Here is a 23,762-nt window from a genome sequence, read left to right on the forward strand (position 1 = left end):
GGTCGTAGTTTGCCCATCACTGTCCTATACCATGGGTGTATTTCATGAGAAAGATGTGCCATGTTACTATGAAATGTTGATTACTTAATAAATAAACTTAAAACCATTCAATATTAATTTAAAAGCGTTTAACATCACAGGAATTACATGTTATCATTACATAACATTATAATGCAAGTAAACCAGGTGAGTTTGAAATAGTATTTATAATAGTAATGTTGATATTGGCTGGAAATAACTTGTTAGCAAGATCACCGTGTAGGGTTTTTTTTATGAATCCATCCTAGATCCAAGTAAATAACCAAATGTGTTTTTAAATAGTTTAAGAATGGCATATTACAGTTTCTCCCAACATTCAAATACACACCAATAGCAGAAAGTGCTAAAAATGATACATACTAACCATTAAATGTGTGTTCAACTGAATATCCATTTAGTGTAGGCTAATGGACTATATCAAATTTATAACAATTGAAATTTAATTACGCTTAAATGTAATAATATTTATTTTAAAATGTCTGCCCCCTCTAGGACGAAACGCGTCAAAGCTGGACTCTATTTTGCAGCAGTAGTGGAGGATCTTGTGATATCAGATGTTTGGATGATGGTCATGTGATTGCTATTCCGGGGTCTGAAGCGGGACTGAATGGCAGTACAAGCGGGTACACATAAAACCTTATGGGCATAACGTGAGAACAGCGAAAGGTTTGGATACTGTTTTTGAGTGAATAAGCTGGCCACTTATTAGAGATGCTCAGGCTCGGTTCCTCGAGAACCGAACACACCCGAACTTAGATGATCCGAGTACTCTTGCACGCCCTCGGAATCGAAAATGAGGCAAAACGTCATTGTGACGTCACCGGATCTCGGGAGTTTTGGATTCCTTTTTAAGATCCAAAATAACGGAGGGTGGGAGGGCGGGCGGACCCCCATTTTTCTTTTCTGCCACTGCTGTGTGCGAATGTGTCCTAGATGTGCTAGGAACTGCTATGTGTTTGTGTCATTGCTCTGTTGTTTACCATCCAGCCAGGTTGCTGCAGTATTTGTCCGAAATTGTATGAAAATAATATTGTGATCTGTGAGGTGGTCAAAATTGACTGCAAATGACTTGAAATTGGTGTTATTGAGGTTAATAATAATGTAGGAACAAAACAAGAGCAAAAATATGTGCTTTTATCATATTTTAGAATTTTCCCTAAAAAAACAAAAACAAAACCAAAACACACAAGGGTGGTTTTGCCAAAACCAAAACCAAACACAAAGCTAATTCAGATCCAAAACCAAAACCACTTCACGGGGGTCAGTGAGGATCTCTACTTACTAGTAAGACTAGTAAGTTTAACCCACCGCTACTAGTTATTTTCTGCCTGACATATAAGACTTATCTCACATACTAACTGCGTTCTTGATGAAATTTAACTACAATCCTTTACTCGCCTGAAAGGAGTGAGTGATTATCAGGAGCATCTGTAAACTTTAAGTCACTATCGGATCTGTTGCTTTTGGATTGATGATATCTGTGCACATTTGTGGAAATGAGAACACTAAATTTAGACACTAGATAGATTCTTTGGTAATACTGTGAAAACGTATTTACTAACAGACTTATAAAAGATAGATCGTAGAAAAATAGCTCTGGAAAAGGGAACATGATGATTTGTTTCTATAAGGACTATTCTTCCTAAAAGTCAAATAGAACCATTAGATTTAGTTTTAGATCCATGTGCATCCGGGGAAACACAAATGAACTTTGAATACCGCCAGATTAATACATTTGTTCAAGACAGGCACAGGCAGCAAGGTTTCCTAAAATGATGGATCCGCCCTGTTTATCTCCAAAGTCAGCAGATGACCCAGAACAAAAGAATACACGATCATCTGCAGAAGCCCATTTACCACAAAGCAATACTTGAAGTTTCCTACAACTAAAGAGGATTTTAAATCTTTGTTATCTGATGTGAAAGTAATAGTGAGAGAGGAATTATCTGAAATAAAGGCAGAACTATCTCAAAGTGAATAATGGGGTAGGAAAAAGGGACACCAACACAAGGTCAAAACTCTACACTGTCATGTGTCATACCAAGACAAGTGCAATTGATGGTATTCCTGAAACTATCACTACAGACATGCTTAAAAGATTTGATCCCTTTATTCCAAGGACTGCTCCGAACCAAAAACATGTGGATATGGAAATTGACAGCTCTCATAGAGCTTCATATCATACCAGGTTATAATTCTAGAACACCTTAAGAAGTTGTCTGGTGTATTCACAAGTATTCTTTTAAGGGGGACATCCTTGTTAAGGCCAGAATGCAGAAACTGCATGTCACACGACAGTTCTCTCTGTCTACACTCTATTGGGCATTCGTGCACTTAATCTACTTGATTGGTTTCAGCTCATACATCTGCTGGAAGACAATAGTGGGCAAAAACAAACACAGACCTAAAGGAGGTAAGCTAGTGCCACGTCATAATTCTTTATCTGACCCTGATCTTTCATTTATTTTAGTCCAATTGACACTAGTCCTTCTCCATTCTACTAAAGAATGACTTGAAAGTCTTTAGCCACCTTGAAAACTTTGAGTTATATCTGATATTCTTTTACTTTCTTACTTTATGATCCAGTGGTTTGTTCTTGCAGTCAATACACTTTAGAAATCCTGCACGATCTATGGTCTTTGTTATGTTATGAGGCTATCCAGAAGATTACCCTCACAACTGACCAACTAACAGCTGCTGGTGGGAATACCAGATCTAGGCATATAATGGTTGGAGTATAGTATAGTACCAGGCATACCTGTCCTGACCTGGAGGGCAAAACGCTAAGGATGAAGAAGTCTTCACTACTGTCCTTAAGGAACCATATGTCCTGTTATATGTCCCATATATATTTTTCCCAACATTTTCACTTGTGTTCCTGTTTTTCTCCTTACCCTAATAAACCTTGTCTGCCCAGGTTGGATTGATCTAAAAATTTCTTATTGACATTCATAGTACTTTTTCTGTTTACTAATGTTTAGCTCACCTACATATCTGAGATATATTTGTTCAAGGTCTCAACATTCTGAGAAAAGAGCACAGACTGAGATTTCTATGTGCACAGAAGTAGCCTTTTCACAGGGAACTCATTTTAAAAATGACAAAGCTTCAGTGCTCAGGAATGTTGCCTATTTAACCTCATTCTATTGCAATTGTAATGGCTGTAAATCCAGGGGAATTCGTATTATCATCAATAAAAATATAACGTTCTACCTTAACAAGATACAACCAGTTCACAGAGGCTTTTTTGTTAATAGAAAGGTCTTCCACATATAGCACATGCTTGCAGATTATGCGTTCCAGGACAATTATTCATGTTCTGTAGGATTTTTATGAAGGTATTCTCATTCTATGAGAGGACTTTTAATCTCTCTCTGTACCCACAACTTCATTCTCTCTCTCTCAATCACATTTTGCACAAAAAAAACTTTAGTAAAATATGAATATTTTACAACCAATACAATTAGAAGATTGTTGGAGAACTCAGGGGTAAATTTATCAAGCTGCGGGTTTGAAAAAGTGGAGATGCTGCCTATAGCAACCAATCACATTTTAGCTGTCATTTTCTAGAATGTAGTAAATAAATGATAGCTAGAATCTGATTGGTTACTATAGGCAACATCTCCACTTTTTCAAACCCGCAGCTTAATAAATTTACTCCCTAATCTCACATACTTTTGGCCCTACCCCGCCGCGGAGAGAAGCTCCCATTTCAGTGCGAACGGGGAGGGGGGGAGGCAAAATGATGTGATTCTCGCCTAATGGCATCATTGAGGCCCCCATCTGCCACCTTCACTGAGCAAGTATGATCTCTCTTACTTACATATATTCCCTCCTTTCCTTTGTTGCCCACACCTTCTGGTTTACGCCTCTGATTTTCAGAGGAGTAAATAATTTGTTGGTCATTAATAGATATATATTAATGCACTTGCTTATATAATAAATAACACCCGCCAGATTATATTGTTCTGCATATGTGCATTACAAAAATAAAAGTATATTTATAAAAACAGTGCAGAACCCCCCCCCCCCCCCCACACCACCACCACCAAATAAACCTCCTCCTAATCAATTGTGTTCATTTGTCTGAAAACTGTTTATCCCCTGGAATTATTTGTAATTTGTAGGCAGCTTTGCCCATGTGATTGTTTTTGAAGCTAGACAGCAACATAAAAAAGTGCTTGCTTGCCTTAGCAAACCTGGCTGATTAAATGAAGTGAAGGCAACTAAGCTGCGACAAGCTCCACTATCCAGACAGTTAACACAGTGAAATCAGAAGAATAAATGTAATGGGCAAGAGTGCAGGTCTTCTGCAAAATATTCACCTACACCTATGAAGACATAAGTACATAAGGGAAGAATACAAACTGAATGATGCATGCAAAACTGTTTACAGCTGGATTACAGTGTATGCAGTACCTTGTTCCCTCCACTATGGTCCATTTTTTCCCATTTGTGCTCCATGGTTCATGGCATAGCCAAAACCAAAAACTGGAGTTGTGTAACTCTGCAGAGCAAGGGTGTGAGTGGGAGGACCAATCAGAAGCTGGAATTATGGAGTGATGTCGCACCGGAGGAGTGAGCAGAGGAACAATCAGTAGATGAACCCTTGTCCCCCCTCAGTAGGCAGAAATGTTCTCCACATTACCAGGTAATGCAGCTATAGGCTGTTTTTTTATCAAACAGTGAAAACTTTGTACTGAGTGACTTTATCTAAACTGAAATAACTTATGTATTCTTTATTTAATTGCTGTGTAAAGAGCACCACCACAGCCAAACTGTTCAGTGTGACAAGCAGTGCAAATGGGACATTTCTTGTTACCGCAATGACTAAACATCAGTAAAACATCATGCAGTAAATGTTCCTCTTTTAAGTAGTTTTGTAAAAGCCTGCAACCCTCTCCATATACTTCATAAAAATCACTAGAACCTGAAAGTAAATACTCTTATTCAATATATTGCTGTCAGGTTTACAAAAGCTGCCTAAAAAGTGCCTGGTTGTTTTTTTTTACCATCGTACCCAGTATGCTTCCACCTAGATCAGCGATGGGCAACCTGATACACTCCGGGGGCCGCATGATACTTCCTTCTAACCTTCAACAGGGCCGTAAATTACCCTTATTCCCACTAGTAAATTAAAACAATACATTTAAACACAGAAAGAGAAACCTATCTGTAATAACATATTAGCAGGAATTTTAAGCAAGTGTTACAAGCTATAACAAGCAAATCTGGCAATAAAATAGGAAGGAGCTGAGGGCCATTGGTGTTGCGGCCCTTGCCCATCACGGCCTAGATCCACCAAGGTTGGGGCCTCACCGTGCATGCATTGGCCACAGTATATGCTTGGAGAGCCAGTGGAGCCTCAGCTGCCTAGTCCAGCATTGCCAAGTATCCCTCGCCTCTGGGCAGGCTGGGCTGGGGGTCAGGGGGGCATCTGCCCCCCGCCCCACCAGGCTGGTCCCATAGACGGCTACCTTGAGCTGGGTCACCTGCAATATGTTTCCTTTAAAATGTTCCTAATAGGCTGCTGAATCGAGTCCTGCTCCCGGGCTTAAATTTGCCAGCCCTTCCCACCTCTGGACCCCTGCAATGGCGGGCACAGAAGAAATAGGGCAGATAGATTTTTTTCTCTCAAAAGCGGCCTTCTCATCCGCAAAACGTTTATAGAAACGTCAGACCACATCTGTGAATTTTTCGCTTTTTTCTATTTAAAGGTATCTAACAGCTGCTCTGAAACAAGTTTACATTAATGCTAATTGCGTATATTTGTAGGGCGCAAAAGGGCTCATAAATGTATTGTAACTTTAAAAAAATCAGCCAATCACAAAGGAGGGCGAAAATGTGTATCTTAACTTATAAATGTCACTTAGGGCCTCATGTACAACCACATTTGCGTGCAAAACATTTTTGCAAAATGTATGCTTCAAAAACGTTGCATTTACGTATTTAATCTGTGTTTATGGTGGCCAGATCTTGCTGGGACCAGAAGTGCCAAGTACATAAATGTTATTTTTTTTAACATAAAAACATTGTTTTTAAATTCCAAAACCATGATTAGCTTGTGGCTGGTGTTAGCAATGCAAATTGACAGCACACTATTTAAAATAATGCCTAAGACATTATAACAACAGTAAAAGATGGCGAAAGCTTTATAGCTTTTCTCAAAAATGCTATTTGTTAATCAGCATACATTGTATTTAGGCTTATATAATGTTATTTTCAAAACTGCATGACTTATACAGTTTAAGGTGATATACTGTAAGTATTTAGCATTTTAATATTCCAGAATAGAGTCCGCCAGTTTAGAAATATTTGCCTTCAGTTTGACACCCAATGCTTGAAATGAAACTCACAAATCTTGTGTAATAATTAAATCTTGAATAGCTTTAATTTAAACTTGTTCCTAAGGATTATCTTCAGAATTTTAATTGAGGAGTCAATTAGAATGATAATTTAAATCCGCTCTGTAGTAAGGTTATCAACATACCTTATATCTTGATGGGCTTAATTTTTAAAAGTGAGCCCTGAGGCATCAATTGTTGGGCATCATTGAAGATTTGCCACATTCCCCCTTAGCATTGTCCCTTGAGAAAGGAGCTTTTCCAATTTGTCAATGTCCTATTTTACAGTCAATATTGATGTTCCAGAAAACGAGGACATGTATGATAAATTGGAAAGTCTTTTGGTGCAATCTTAATCTGAGTTTAGATAACAAATACTGTCTACTGATTAAAGATTAGCTAGCATTGTCTGTTGCATTAATATCTATGGTATCTCTTGCAACCTTTGGATTTTATAACCACATTAATTCATATGAATAAAGTGTAAAATTGGGTGCTTGAAAAATCAAATCGAATAGAAAGTAGGGATGTGCACCGGCGACTTTTGAGGTCTCGTGTTTTGGATCCGGATTTTCGTTATTTTTGGGGTTCGGATTTGTCTCGCAAAACACTTGACGAAAGGTCTCGGTTCGGATTTAAGGTTTTGGATTCGGATTTTTTTTGAAAAAAACATAAAAAGTTTAAAAATCAAGTTTTTGGGCTTATTTTCACTCCTACGCTATTATTAACCTCAATAACATACAATAACAAGCATTTCCACTAATTTACAGTGTATTCTGAACACCTCACAATATAGTTATTAGTCCAAAACGTTGCAACAAGGTATCTTTCTGGACTGCGTAGAGGAGTGGGTCACCACAATATATATAATAAGAAAACCATCAACTTGTATGATTCGCACCAATAAATGTATCTGGACTGCGTAGAGGAGTGGGTCACCACAATATATATTAAAAACCCTGAACTTTTATGATTCGCACCAATAAATGTACCTGGACTGCGTAGAGGAGTGGGTCACCACAATATATATTAAAAACCCTGAACTTTTATGATTCGCACCAATAAATGTACCTGGACTGCGTAGAGGAGTGGGTCACCACAATTTATATTAAAAACCCTGAACTTTTATGATTCGCACAAATAAATGTATCTGGACTGCGTAGAGGAGTGGGCACTGGGCACCACAATAAAATATATAAAAAACCTTCAACAGGTCTGCATTACACTACACATACGGCTGCTCCTCCATCCTCTCCATCATATACATGTTGGAGTTTTAGCGTGTGACAACCTCTTGTTTTTGATAATGTCAGTGCATTTTGAATATTTTTCAATTTGCCCCACACCACTGAATGTACTTTATCTATGATACGCATCTATCTATCTTGACTGCGTAGTGTGGTGGCCCCGGTACACAATTTGGTACCGAGGCCACAATATAATTAAAAAACCCTCCACGTGTCAGAATTCCACCAAAAAAGGGTATGGACTGCGTAGTGTGGTGGCCCCGGTACACAATTTGGTACCGAGGCCACAATATAATTAAAAAATTGGGCATCAACTGTCACCGTTGTTTAATATCTGATACACCTAAATATGGACTGCACAGTGGAGTGACCCCGGTAGTAAATTTGGTGCCGGGGCCACAATACCTCCTCCAACTTCCAAGTGTAGTGTTTATAAAGACAGACAGCGTCGAAGTGTTATTAGTTGACTTTCTTAACCCTAAAATTGTCCCTGTTGCAAATATTCGTGCAATGGACAGTTACTTTTTTATTGAAAGACTCAAGCTTTCAAGTGTAGTGTTTATAAAATATAAACAACAATACAGTAGTTTTAGAGCACGTCAATACCTCTTGTTTTAAATTATGACAGGGCATTTTACTTTTGGTTTAATTTCTTGAATTTTTTTAAATTTGGTTTTACTTTTTGAACATGGCAAACGACTGTTGATTGGTCATATAATGCAAAAAAAAAAGGTCCAAGATGGAATTGTCCTTGGGCCCTCACACCCACCCTTATGTTGTTGAAATAGGACATGCACACTTTAACAAACCAATCATTTCAGCGACAGGGCCTACCAAACAACTTTGGCTGAAATGATTGGTTTGTTTGGGCCCCCACACCAAAAAAGCTATTCATCTCTCCCTGTACAGACTAAACAGGCTCTACTGAGGCAAGATGTCGTCCTCATCCTCAACCTCTGATTCCTCTCCCCCTACAGTGTGTACTTCCTCCTCATCACACATTATCAATTCGTCCCCGCTGGACTCCACAACCACAGGTCCCTCTGTAGTATCTGGAGGGCAGTGCTGTACTTCATTGAGGAATTGATTATTCATTTTTATAAACATCATTTTTTCAACGTTGTGAGGAAGCAACCTCCTTTGCCGCTCACTGACCAGGTTCCCCGCTGCACTAAAAACTCTTTCCGAGTACACACTGGAGGGGGGACAACTCAGGTAAAATAGAGCCAGTTTGTACAGGGGCTTCCAAACTGCCTTTTTTTCCTGCCAGTAACAATATGGACTGTCTGACATGTCTACTTGGATGGTGTCAGCAAAGTAATCATCCACAATTTTTTCTATTGTGACAGCATCCAATGCAGCGAGAGTAGACATGTCTGCAATGGTTGGCAGGTCCTTCAGTCCGGACCAGATGTTATCAGCATCCCCGCCAGTGCCTCTTTTGGGAAAACTGAGCTTTTTCCTCGCAGCCATAGATGTGGAAGAAAATGAGGGTGGAGCTGTTGGCATGTCACGGTCCTCTTCAGAGGACAATCTCCTGACCAGCAGGTCTTTGCACCGCTGTAGACTTGTGTCCGCCGGAAACAGAGACACAACATACGCTTTAAACCGAGGATCGAGCACGGTGGCCAGAATGTATTCCTCTGACTTTAAAAGAGTGACCACCCTCGGATCCTGGCAAAGCGTACGAAGGGCTACATCCACAAGAGCTACATGCTTGGTGTAATCGCAATGGCTTACCAGCTCCTCCCTCACTTTCTCCAGCTGCTTCTGCAACAGCCTGATCAGGGGAATGACCTGACTCAAGCTGGCAGTGTCGGAACTGACTTCTCGTGTGGCAAGTTCAAATGGCTGCAGAACCTTGCACAACACGGAAATCAGTCTCCACTGCGCTTGACTGAGGCGCATCCCCACTCCTTTGCCTATGTCGTAGGTGGCTGTGTAGGCCTGAATGGCCTTTTGCTGCTCCTCCATCCTCTGCAGCATATAGAGGGTGGAGTTCCAGCGCGTCACAACCTCTTGTTTGAGGTGATGGCAGGGCAGGTTCATGCTTTTTTGATGTGCCTCTAGTCTGCGGTAGGCACTGGCTGAATGCCGAAAGTGTCCAGCAATTTTGCGCGCCACCGCAAGCATCTCCTGCACACCCCTGTCACTCTTGAGGTAATGCTGCACCACCAAATTAATGGTGTGGGCAAAACATGGGACGTGCTGGAAATTGCCCATATTTAATGCCCGCACAATGTTACTGGCATTGTCTGACACCACAAATCCCCATGAGAGTCTAAGTGGGGTAAGCCACTGGGAGATAATTTCCCTCATTTTCTCTAATATGTTGTCAGCGTTGTGCCTCTTATTAAAGCCTGTAATACACAATGTTGCCTGCCTTTGCACGAGCCGCCATTTTGTAGTTGCTGCTACTGATGCAGCTGTTGCTGTTGCTGCGGAAGGGGATGCATCTACCCAGTGGGCTGTCACAGTCATATAGTCCTTCGTTTGCCCAGAACCACTTGTCCACATGTCCGTGGTTAAGTGGACAGTGGGTACAACCGCATTTTTTAGAGCACTGAGGACACTTGATCGTACTTCTCTGTACATTTTTGGTATCGCCTGCCTAGTGAAGTGGAATCTCGACGGGATTTGGTACCGGGGACACAATACCTCCATCAACCCTCTTAATCCCACTCCACTGATGGCGGACACCGGGCGCACGTCTAACACCAACATTGCAGTTACAGCCGCAGTTATACGCTTTGCAATAGGGTGACTACTATCGTATTTTGTGGTCATGGCAAACGACTGTTGGACGGTCAATTGTTTTGTGAAAGACTTAGCGGTCTTACGACTTCCCCTCTGGGAAGATGACCGACTAACAGCAGCAACAGCAGCAGTGGCAGTAGTAGGCGTACCGCTGCAGGATTCCTTGGATGAATCCCGTATTGAGGAGGACTCAGTCTGGCTGCTGACTTGGGCTGCAGGACTGAATCTGATGGAGATTGTGGAGGAAGTTGACGAGGAGGGTGTTGCTGGTGTGTATCCAACTGGACCACGGGATTTAGGTGTCCCTGTACCAATGAGGGTCCTAGCCCCAGTTCCTGAACTAACCACTGAACTATGAAGGTTATTCAGGTGACGTATAAGGGAGGATGTTCCTAGGTGGGCAAGATCCTTACCCCTGCTTATTTGAGCTTTACATAAGCTACATATGGCCATACATTGGTTGTCTGGATTTGGATAAAAATAACTCCAGACCGAAGAGGTGCATTTTTTGGTCTTCTGACCAGGCATGACGATGGACTTTTTCATCCCATGGACATCAGCTGTTTCCCCCCCTGGTGCCTCATTTACAATAACCACATCACCATCCTCATCATCAAGTTCCTCCACAGCGCCAGCTACATCATCAATAGCCTCCTCCCGAGCCACCTCTTCCCGTACAGTGATGGGAAGGTCAGGCTTGACAACCACCAACATCCTTGGACTCGCCTTGTGGATTTGTGATAATTTCTCTTTAGAAGGCAGAGTTGTTTGCTGTTTTGTTGCTGACAGCATAACTCTCTTCAATTTTTTGTAGGGGGGGGAGGAGGAGGAGGGCTAAGATCCGTGGGTGAAGCTGAACCACTAGTCATGAACACGGGCCAGGGCCTAAGCCGTTCCTTGCCACTCCGTGTCGTAAATGGCATATTGGCAACTTTACGTTTCTCCTCAGATGATTTTAAGTTTCTCTTTTTGCTACTTTTTCTTAACTTGGGCTTTTTGGATTTTACATGCCCGGTACTACGAGATTGGGCATCGGGCTTGGAAGACGACATTGATGGCATTTCATCGTCTAGGTCATGACTAGTGGCAGCAGCTTCAGCATTAGGAGGAAGTGGGTCTTGATCTTTCCCTACTTTATCCTCCAAATTTTTGGTCTCCATTATATGTAGCACAAGATACTGCAGAATGTGTGAACTTGGTAATATTGCAGTACCAATGGACTTATACTGCTGGATTGGTTTTGCAAATTTGGTTATAATTATTATATATATTTTTTTTTTTTTTTTTACTTTTTTTTTATTTTTTAAAAACTTGGGAATAATGGGGAAATAACTATGCCCTTAGAAGCACAGAGCACAGGACACAGCACCACTGGACTGAACAGGACACGGCACAGGACCCAGCAGCACTACGGAACTCAGCAGGACAGAGCACAGGACACAGCACCACTGGACTGATACTGCAGAATGTGTGAACTTTGTAATATTGCAGTACCAATGGACTTATACTGCAGGATTGGTTGTGCAAATTTTGTGGTAATTAAAAAAAATTAAATTAGTTTTTGGTATTTTTTTAAATAACTTTTTTTTATTTTTTTAAACACAGGGGAATATTGGGGAAATAACTATGCCCTTAGAAGCACAGAGCACAGGACACAGCACCACTGGACTGAACAGGACACGGCACAGGACCCAGCAGCACTACGGAACTCAGCAGGACAGAGCACAGGACACAGCACCACTGGACTGATACTGCAGAATACAGCACAGCACAGCACAGCACAGCACAGAACTAAACAGCACAGCACAGAACTAAACAGCACAGCACGAGATCTACCAGGACAGAGGACCACCTAACACACCCTCCCTCTACCCTGATCAATGCCCGAGTGAAGATGGCGGCGACTAGCGGGGAATTTATAGGATCCGAGTATCGCGAGATCCGACAACGGGATTATGAGTCAGAGCCTCAGTTTCAGATTTGAATTTGGCGCCAATACCCGGATCTGTCTCGGATCCGACTCGGATCGGCAACGTTCGGGTGGGCTCGGATTTCATAAATCCGAGTGCGCTCATCCCTAATAGAAAGGCCAAATTATTTCATTGGAGCTAGGAAGGAAACATGTCTGGTTAAATCTATTGTGACAGAAGCACTGGGAAAGTAGTGAATGGTAGGTATATAAGTCCTGAACACAAGGGAGATTGTTTTGTGTGGGAAGGAGCTTCCAAAAGAGTGAACTCAGCTTCAGGAAAAGCTGGTAAGAGTCCCTGGTGGTATGTATGTATGGAGAGAGAAGAGTAGGCTCCATACATAAGGCCCAGTCTGGGTCTTCTGATCTCCAAGTCTTACAGCAAACTAATCAGGAGTTGCACCTGCAAGGTGCTGTTAAAAGGCTGCTAAGCAGTTCAGTGAGTTTCTCTCATTGTCTGGGTGTGAGGTCAGATGGTCCTGAGAGAGACTGCAATTTATGATCTGTAAGTTCTATTGTTTTGTTTATGTGTGGGACAATATGCCCCTCACTTTAGAGAAATTAGTTAGAAGCCAGACAGCAAGGATTTTGTTTATGTTTTGCTTTGTTTTCATGCTAGTGAAGAAAACACGCTGAGGCTATTGAAACTGAAGCACTGGACTGGTGTGATTTATCTGGCTGAAGTGAGCAAAGTGCAGCTGCCTACCCCAGAGAATAGTAACCCCAATATGAACTTGTGACACAATGGGGCGTATTCAATTGTTATCGTTAACGCTAACAAACGAGCGCTCGAAAAATCTTACAGTTAATACAGTAATTACTCGCGGAATTTCAGCTCGCCGCTCCCGGAGCGGCGAGCAGAAGTTCCGCGAGTAAACTATCGTATTAATGGTTTTCGCGCGCAATATTACCGCATAAACTGTAATATTTTCCGAGCGCTCGTTTTTCAGCGTTAACGCTGACAATTGACTACGCCCCTATATATAAGAGCAAAAATGTAATCAACTGTAAATAGAACAAGTAATGGAATCAACCACTCCTTCTGAGCTTCATCTTAGTGATGAAGGGACATCCTAACCAAAAAACATGTTACATATTCCTATGTTGGGCTAGAGATGTGCCAAGGTACGGATGTGCTATAAAAATTTAATATGTAGAATCATATCTGGTGCCAAATATAGCATGGAGAACCATACCTGGTGCGCAGTCTTGTAAGCAGGCCTCATCGTACTAAGTCTAATATACTATACCATTGCTGTTACCAAGTATGTATACTAACCAGCCTCGCGTCAAGACCTCTGATTCAACAGATTGGTGGACAAGGGTTTTGAGGAATTGTTTATTCAATTAAACATTTGAAAAATGTGTGAATCTTTTTTTTTTCCCTTTTCTAATTAAATGGGCAGGGGTCTAATGTACCTATCACTAGGTTGGTAAAAATGCCTTTTCAGGGGTCCCAATCTTCTTGATTCCCTGGACTTCCACAACTCTGGGGAAGAGCCCTGGTGCTTTTCAGTGCAGTGGCGGGTAGCGCTGTTAAAATGGGAACCAGTCCATCCAGTATTTGTAGGGTGGGGGAGAAAGTTAGCACTTTAAAATGTATTTACTTGTATTACACAGCACCCTACATGCAAAATGGTAAAGTAAAACCAGAACTCAGAACAGAACTCTGGGAAGCTGCCTGGTTCACCTCAAAACACGATGTGATGAAATGTTGCCAGAGTTTCTCTCAGCTCTACTCCTAACATTTTACAAGGCAAAATCAGGACAAAATAAAACCCACCATGATCTGCCTAATTATGCCTCAGTCTGGCTAAACCCTCTCAGAGGTGCCTAGTCACACCCACATTTGCATTAAACCATGCTCACTTTCCGGGAGGCACATCCAGGGCCACCAAGAGGAATTTTAGGCCCAGATACAGCAACTTTTTGGGGCCCCATCCATATAAAAGTATGATAACGGTTGTATGCCACCGCCGAATGGGACATTGTCACATACCGTTGGGGGCATGGTCAACATGGGGAGTGGCTGTTCCTCTTTTGCCATGACATACCATGTATTAAAACAGTGTTTTCCGCACCTACCTGTTATAGCAGCTTTCACAATCTGGTATTGGATTCCTGCTGGAACCTGGAATGTTGGGACCTGTTTGAAAAATATATAGGTACATGAAATATGGAAACCAGAGCAATAAGTGACCGCAGTACATAACACAGATCCTGCAGTATATAATACATACATTATAATAAAACACTGTATTTATCACGCTACTCCCAGACACATCACAACACTCCCCTCCCCAGACACATCATGACTCCCTTTCCCCAGACACATTATGACACTCCCAGCCCATGTACTTATCTATGCTGTGCTTGTGCAGCTGACATCCATTAGAGTGGAAATATCTTTCAGAGTGAGCAGAGAAGGTCTTAGTCTAGATTACCTAATCTTGTGAGATTTAGAGCTCCTCGGCTTGCTCTGCAGTGTCTGACAGTGCGATGTCACACACTATACAGGAACTGGGAACAACTATCAGCTCCCTCCCTCTAACGCCCTCTCCACACATGTGCATGCACTGCACAATGAAAAAAAAATGCAATGCATACCTGGCTGCTTCCTGGGGCCCGGGCCATAGCACTTTGCACCTGCCCTTCTACTCCTCTCAGCGCCAATTAGTACACCCATTTCAGAGTCCATGAATTGGGAAGTGAGTGACAGATAGTATGAACTGCAGGATGTAGTGAGGCCATGTTGCAGGCACTGATGGGTTATCAAGTATTTTTTTTGACACTCATTGCCATATCATACGGACATGTATCCATAACCTGCACCATTTTCATCTATTGTTTTTAGAATATTTTTCGCTATTTTCAGGTGAGTTTGAGCAGTCACTTAATGGTACAGAAGGGCCCTCTGGAGGACATTAATGGGACTCAGCGGAGATTCATTTTTATAGACTTTAAAGATATATTTGCACAATCAAGCCCTGCTTATATCTGTTTTGGCAATGACGTTTTAGAAAGTTCTGCTACACAGCGAGCTGGACTAAAGTATTTAAGAACAGGTGTTTCTAAAATATTCTGGCTTAGCAGTTTTTGTGATTATCTATTGTAGCAATGTACCACAAGCTATTCTGGAATGTGTTAGGAGGCTGTGGGAATAAACGTCATTATCTTCACTTATTTGCTCTACCAACATGTCCACCCTTATCTGTAACATCCTTGGATTTGAACGCTACAGTGCAAATATGTATTCACACTGAAATTCAGACCCAGTGACGGAGGGTAGATGATACTGTGGTGGAGGTGGAACTAGTGGCGCTATATAAATAGCTGGTGATGATGATCATGATTGTACACTATAGATAATGTAAGATACACTTTCTAGCAGAATGTATCTAACAAACTAAAAATAGTAGGCTGGAAATACACTGTATTTGGCAAAAGCAAACATTTGGATCATTTACCATACAGTACTTAAAAAAAAAAAAAAAGTACACAAAGAAGACTTCTTATTTAATTTCTCTTGTGGCAAGAGGAAATGGGAATAACGTCTGTCAGAGTTAGGAATGTGTTGGCACAATATGCTATATGAAAATAACTTGTTGGCATCATTGGCTTGACTGATAAAACTAGAATCACCCATGTCTCATGACGTTTGCTTGGTCAATAAAAAAACAACCCTTTCTTTATGCTACGGGTAGTATGACTGTTGCAGAATTTATTCTCACTTGTGCACAGATTACAAATCCAGCAAAAGTTAGAAAAATTAGCTCTTCAGATTATAGCTTTCCAATGGTGAAAACCAGGTCTGTGTGAGGAAAACCAGAACACATGGGAGCCCTAATCCAACTTTGTCTTGTATAATTCATTTGAAAAGAATGGGTACACTCGACATTCCACTTTTCTTATTACACAGGCAAACCTTCATCTTATATGCTCATATATGGCTGGTCTACAACACAAGACAAGCACTTGTGCTGTTGGTTTCATTTTCTTTTTAAGAGCTAATTCTCACTTGTATTTGGCTATTTTGCTTAGGTTCTACTTTTGATCCATCACCCACTTGTTATAATGTGTGGTTGTGAGCAGCACGGTGGCTAAGTGGTTAGCACTTCTGCCTCACAGCACTGGGGTCATGAGTTCAATTCCCAACCATGGCCTTATCTGTGTGGAGTTTGTATGTTCTCCCTGTGTTTGCGTGGGTTTCCTCCGGGTGCTCCGGTTTCCTCCCACACTCCAAAAACATACCAGTAGGTTAATTGGCTGCTATCAAATGTACCCTAGTCTCTGTCTGTGTGTTAGAGAAATTAGACTGTAAGCTCCAATGGGGCAGGGGCTGATGTGAGTGAGTTCTCTGTACAGCGCTGTGGAATTCGTGGCGCTATATAAATAAATGGTGATGATGATATATTTAACAATACATTGCAAGCTCAAGCGAGAATATTCCTCTACAATTCTGATTCCATGCATCTTCTTGTATCATATAATAATATTATTTTATACTATTTAATAAGCCATAGCGGTGTAATCTAGGCAGAACTTAAATTCAGTTTAAGTAACATAAATGTCATTTAAGACATACAATATGTGTTGGCTGTGCTGTAATGACTCTGTACAAGGGGAGAATTAAGCCTCTGCGTGATAAAGCAGCTATTGCCAACCAGTTTATCAGGACACTTTTCTCTCATCAGACTGGATGTGTCACAAGACTTTTAGATAAAAAGGGGAAACTTTCAGAATAGGTTAAAGATGTGCATCTGGGATGACTTATTCACTACATATTTTAATTGTAAATAAAACACACCAGAAACTGTTCAATTTGGTTGTGAAACTGTACTTTAACATTGGTGTGTCATGAAAAAAGTTCCCCAACATGGTTGTATAAGTTTTCCCATCTAAATATTGATAACAAAATACTATGGATGTGTGAGTGTGGCATTTGGATGGGCAGGAACAAGGAACATTTTCTATTTGTTTAATCTAAAGTCATGCCATTACTTGATCATGAAATGCCACTTGCACCACATGGCCTATTCCTGCTTACGGCAGGAGTTTTTATCACCCCTAATAGACTAACGAAGGCATGCAATTGAAATCTGCTCAGTTAAGTCAGTAAATAGTATTATTTTAATTATTATTTTTTTTTCTGATATCTTTCACTAAAATTGAAAAGCAAATACGGTAAATATCTAAAAGGCAACTGTCTAAGTAAAACATTAATACAAAGGTTCAGTTTAAATATCATAATGGGAAATTGATCTGATCAATGCACTTCCTAACATTATAATTTACCGGTGATATAGTGAAACATATCCACCCAGTGTCGTATTCTCAATTAGCAACTCTAAACAAAATAAGGGCTAAAAATGGCCTTGAGAAATCAGTGAACAGTAAGGATGTTCTCTAGATAATGTGTATTGTACAGTCTTTCTACTTGAATTGTCACCAGAATCAGTAGTTTCTATGAGCAAATGCATCTCTTCAGTGTTAATGTTTTAACTCGTACATTTTCTCCCTGCATTGCACTTAATACACTGGTTAGTAATAGCATCATCATCATTATCTATTTATTTATATAGTGCCACTAATTCCGCAGTGCTGTACAGAGAACTCACAACACTCCCTGTCCCATTGGAACTTACGATCTTAATCTCCTAACATACACTGACACAGACCAAGAGAAACTAAGGGCAATTTAATAGCAGCCAATTAACCTACCAGTATGTTTTTGAAGTGTGGGAGGAAATCGGAGCACCCAGAGGAAACCCACACAAACACGGGAATTGAACTCATGACCCCAGTGCTGTGAGGCAGAAGTGCTAACCACTGAGCCACCGTGCTGCCCACATCACAGGCTGTTTGACGTACACAGATAAAATGACGTGGATTGTTCAATGCAGACATTGGGCTTAGACCAATCCTTATTCTTTACATTAACATTCTGAGGGATGGACATGCTTGCTAGCCATTATTATTGGACTCATTTACAATTATTATGAAATAGATAATCTAACACCTTGGGTCTGATTCATTAAGGAACATAACTGGTGATTTGTTTGCAGATAATGCTCTTAATTACTTTGCACATGCCCAGAACTGGACTATACACCACGGAACACAACAACTTCCAATTCATCTTCTAGCGCAAAGAAAACTTACGACAACTTACGATTTCAGGGAGGGAATGGGGTGGGAAAGGGGCATATGTCCATAGTCAATGTACAATAAGGGAGTGCCAAACTCGAGCGCACGCAGCAGTGCCCGATTCAAGTTCTGAGCATCTCTAAGGTACTTGTTTTTCAACCATATCACTTGCTCCAGCTACAAGTCTAGTCTAAGTGACGATTACTAGTTATGACGGCTGAGTATGTATGCTATAACATGTGTTTGCAACCAGGATCCACTGTAAAAATGTTTTTTAATTATGTACAGTAGACATTAATTACATCCTAATAAATGTTATTAATGGGGGAAAAAAATGGAAAAGACAACTTTTTTTTTAATAATTTTGCAAAAGTAAGTAAGTAAGATAAACCATGTTGCATTGGAGAGGGAGGTAAATGTAAAATGTGATGGCATATTTATAATTGGGGTAGGGCATGTCCTAGATCAACATCAAATTTCAGTGTACAACTAAGCTATCCAGTATTTGTGTGCTACATGAAAAAACAGACTGTATTTTCCTTATGTGAAAATAATAAACTAATCTGCACCCCTTGCATTGCTACATGGCTTTGTCCAGAAAACTTGAGTAAGAAAACTTACTCAATTGTTTGCTTAACTTTCCTTAATGAATCAGGCCCTAAATTATTAACAGATGACTTTAATGGAACAGTTTTATTTTCCTTTTGTGAGTTTATATTGCTCATAAGTATTGGACATATCCTGACCATACTTGCCAACTCTCCCGGAATGTCCGGGAGACTCCCGCATTTTGCGAGAGTCTCCCGGACCCCCGGGCGAGTGTGGCAATCTCCCGAATTCTGCCCACATCACTAGGAAGTGCCCCACTTCCTAGTGAAGTGGGCAGAATTAGATCCCAAACGCCGCGATTCCCGGTGAATCGCGGCGTTTAGCCCCCCCCGCTGTCAAATGACGCAATTTGCGTCATTACGTCGCGGGGGCGGGGCCAAAATGACGCCATTTCGGTGCCCCGCCCCCCGCACGCCCACTTGCTACAGAGAGTCTCCCGGACACCAAAAAGTTGGTATGTATGATCCTGACTAATGGAGCAGAGCAGACCTACACCCATATTCATCACCACATGTATCTTCACATCAGCTCCGTGTTGAATACAGACGTGCGTATACCTGTTTCACATGCGTTTTATTTTTTTTTTAATGTACATTACATTTGTTTTGCATGCCTTAATTAATCAGGCCCCTTGTGTCCTGAGGGTTCTGGTTTCTCTTGTTTTTTGTTAATACTATTATAACAGCTATTTGCACATTTTCTTTGGCACAGTCACCATCGTTCTCTGGATTAAACTGCCTGTTCTGACACTTAATAGAAGTGGAGCACGACATTTCTCAGGCTCATCAGAAATAACGCAAGACTTTGATTAGCTACTGACTCATCCTAATTATAGCTTGTCCATGTTAAAAAAAGTGGCAAAGTACTGAAAAGAGAAAAGTAGGACTAGCTTGACAGGAAAAAGTTTTGCTGTACACATACTGTCTATTATATGCAATACATAAATATGTCTGTCACCACGTACCATAGCCTGAGGACTCTGTGATTAAAGGATAAATGGGGAGTTTCTATCCGCTCAGTGTAGGTTCGTTTTTTTTAACACCAGACGGAGAAGGGATGGAGAGTGGAAACAGAAACACAAAGGGATGGCTGAACCTTATGGTTTACCATATAGTTGGCGCACAAACAATACAACATTTTCTGTTTGTTACATTCATGCTCTATCATGCAGTATGTGTCAAAAGCCCAAAACACGCACATACATACATACATACATACATACATACATACATATTGCCTGGTCTGACAAATGTCGCTTTCTGCAGCAAAATGCAGATAGTAGAGTCAGAATTTGGAGTAAACCACATGATTCCATCCCATCTTGTGCCAACAGGGCAGGCTGGTGGTGGTGGTAATGGCGTGGGTAATGTTTTCTTGGCATAAATTAGGACATGTAATAACAACAAACGGTCATCATTTAAATGCCAGAGCCTACCTCATTATTGTTGCTGATCATGTGCATTATTTTATGTCCAGTATAACCATCTTCCAATGTTTACTTCCAGTGGAATAATACGCCACGTAACAAAGCACACGTCATCTCATACTGGTTCCACAAACATGACAATGAGTTCAGTGTACTCCAATATTCCCCACAATCACCTGATCTCAATCCAGTAGAGCACCTTTTGTAGGACCAGAGATTTGCAACATGAATGCACACACAACAAATCTGTAGGAACTTTCTGATGCGATCATGTCAACATGCACCTCTAAGGAATGTTTCCAGCACCTTGTTAAATCAATGTCATGAAAAATTCAGGACTGCTCTGGGGGCAAATGAGGGTCCCACCCAGTACTAGAAAGGTGTACCTAAAAAACTGGCCACTAAGTGTGTATGTTACATTTGATACCTTTCTTCAAAAGATAAGTATGGACGATGGCAACAAGGTGATGCATATATTGTTTTACTTAGGAGTGCAAAGCTTCAGTGAAAATAAATATAGATATATAAAAGAGGATGGATATAGAAAAGATGGAAAATATTTGTATCTAAAGCAGTATTACAGAATTACTGCGCTATGTAGTTGGTTTTTTTAATTTTATTACATTTTTCTTACCCCATACAGATGAACACTGTTTATTTTATTTTTACAGTAGTATGTCTTGAATTGACACCTAAACTTCATATTATATTAAATTATATATTTATGTGAACACTATGGGAACAGTAGAAGATCTGATTCTGGTCTTACAAGGCCCAGAGTCTTCCCTTCCATCTTGGAGACACTGGTGAGGACCCCCTGGATGTACCTCCGGTAGTGTAGAACCGAGCAATTGCACTCTTTCTTGCAATTGATTTCTCTATACACACCTTCCAGCTGTCCCAATGTTGATGTGACAGTCCTGAATTAAGGGGTATATCCCATCGCCACGACAGTTGGCACAATTGCCGCACATACCTTTGACTGTCGGACTGTTGGGAAGTAAGGCACGCTCCCTGCCTTTCTACACAGCAATGCCTTCAAGTTTGTAGGAGAAATGAGAGGGGCTAGGGGCAGACTAGCACTACAGAAGGTGTCACCATGCCACTGTTATAAATTATAATGTGGACTTGCATCCTTGTTCAAATCGGATGACTTCAAAAGATGGGAGGTATGATGTATGTAACCCAAGTTTCTCTCAACTCAACAATGTTCTTTATCATGGCCACTTACTGGGTATAAGTGTGTACTGAGAGAGCTTACAACCATTTGCAAAGCAAGAAATGCAGTTGTAAAATATATGCACTCAGAGCCTCATAAAAAAATTACTTTTTTATACATTTAACTGTCAAGCCTATTAATAAGTCTGACAGTCCAAAAAATGACATAAGTGAGTGCACTTGTACACACACTTCCTCACAAGCATTTGGTTTGCCCTAATGTCGATGTTGCCTGCAGCATTCTCAGGCATTATCTCTCCTCCTGTCTTCACTACTTTTAACTCTGCTCTCCAGCTACCTAGCCCTGCTCCTCGAGGACCCTCTTCCCCTCGTCCCCTTTCGCTCCCTCCTCTCCCCTCTGGGGGTTTCCCTGTCATCCGTGCCCTCCCTCTTGGGCTCCGCCGTATGCGGGACCTTCCCCACTCCCCTCCCCTCTAGCTGTGCTTTGAGCTCACTGAGTTACTGTGCTTATTGTTTACTGTACTGTGCTGTCTCACCTCGTATTGTAATTTAGTTTGTCCCTGTACGGCGCTACGGACACCTAGTGGCGCCCTATAAATAAACATTAATAATAATAATGATAAAAATTAACACTTGGTAAAATATAATGGAGCTCTATAGGAACTTTCATTAAGTGCATAGTACACTATGCTGCAGGGAGGTCTTGAGAACATCTGTATATGATCTTAAAACTGAGGACAAAGTACACGCTTCGTCTATGCTTTTAACAGATGTTGTTTTTCAACACTTCTTCATCCAAACCCTACGGCTTAACTGTTTGTCAAAGTGCAGCGTCATTTTTGTGTCAAAGTAAAACATTTACAGTAGTTGTGGCTGACACCATTGTTATTGTAGTGAACAAACAAGGTGGAATGGGAAAGCTCGGACTACAAACTTTTAAAACTCACTTGATACATGTTGGCTGAAATTTCCATGTCACAAGCAAATAGAAACAACCGTAATATATTTTTCTCCCAGAAGAAGGCAACGGAAAAGTTCATAACAGTGATTTACAAATCATTATACAGCATAGCATTTAAAAAAACATGTTTTAAATTCAGTAAACATTATGAAGAGGGTGAAGTTCAGATTCAAATTCAATAGTGAGCTTTTTAGACAAGTCCATTTGTCCTTTATTCAATGCCCAAAACTTAGATTGTAAGCTCATTTGTGCAAGAAAGCGGGGTAAAAACATAAGGGCCACATAAAAAAAATAGTAAATATATTAGTAAATATTTTAGATGCAGACGCTCATTGGTTTTGAATAGTTTGCTAGAAAATGATCTGAACTACAACTGGACACTTAGGTAAATCTTATCGCTTATTGTCAACGTGGAAAAAGTAAATATAGTGCCAACCATAAACTCAGGCACAAATAGAGCATTTTGGTATTTTTAAGTTAATTACAGTTGGCATACACCCGATAAAATCACAACTCATTAGTGACACCTCGATCCCTTATGAGAAAACCAAATCTTAGTAGATATATATTCTCAAAGGAGCTGAATTTTAATGACCATTGGTAAAAGCATTAAAGAAACTTTTCTTTATCTGAAATCAGGCTCCGCTCGTATCATTAAAACATTTTAAATCATCAACAGGATCTAGTATAATGTGCATTCGATGTACACTTACTTTTGCAGACACATTTAGAAGAGAGCCACTCAGACTGCCAGAGGAACACTTTAAAATTAAATTGTGGTTCTGAATATTCTCTGAATCTACGTCCTCATTACCATGGATCAATGATCTCTCCGAATGTGCAGATGTTCTCTGGTAGGCAACGCAAGTCGTGCCAATAAAGCTTGCTGGTTTGATTAGGACAGACTCCAGTGCGATATTAAGGGAAACCTGTCAAAAGACATTGAAAAAGCTGGTCAGTTGCCAAAGTGTTTAAGAAATCAACACACAAAAATTACACTATTTAGGAAAGCTACATGGGCATCTGTTACCGCACAACATCTTTCAGGACAGCCAAACAAATACATTATCTGACAAATTGCCTT

The 23,762-nt window shown here is 40.7% G+C and overlaps 1 protein-coding gene across 3 annotated transcripts in view; it reads right to left on the bottom strand.

Moving 5' to 3' along the window:
• The window catches only part of ADGRA1 (adhesion G protein-coupled receptor A1), a 493,506-nt gene that overhangs the window by 307,292 nt on the left and 162,452 nt on the right, over positions 1–23,762 (bottom strand). For all 3 annotated transcript variants that reach the window (XM_075216183.1, XM_075216182.1, XM_075216184.1), the window contains one exon: positions 23,392–23,607. In XM_075216183.1, the coding sequence (XP_075072284.1) occupies positions 23,392–23,607 (216 nt within the window). The remainder of the gene's footprint in view (positions 1–23,391; positions 23,608–23,762) is intronic.

The sequence above is a fragment of the Mixophyes fleayi genome, chromosome 6, assembly GCF_038048845.1.
Source record: "Mixophyes fleayi isolate aMixFle1 chromosome 6, aMixFle1.hap1, whole genome shotgun sequence".
In the NCBI taxonomy this organism is placed as follows: domain Eukaryota; kingdom Metazoa; phylum Chordata; class Amphibia; order Anura; family Limnodynastidae; genus Mixophyes; species Mixophyes fleayi.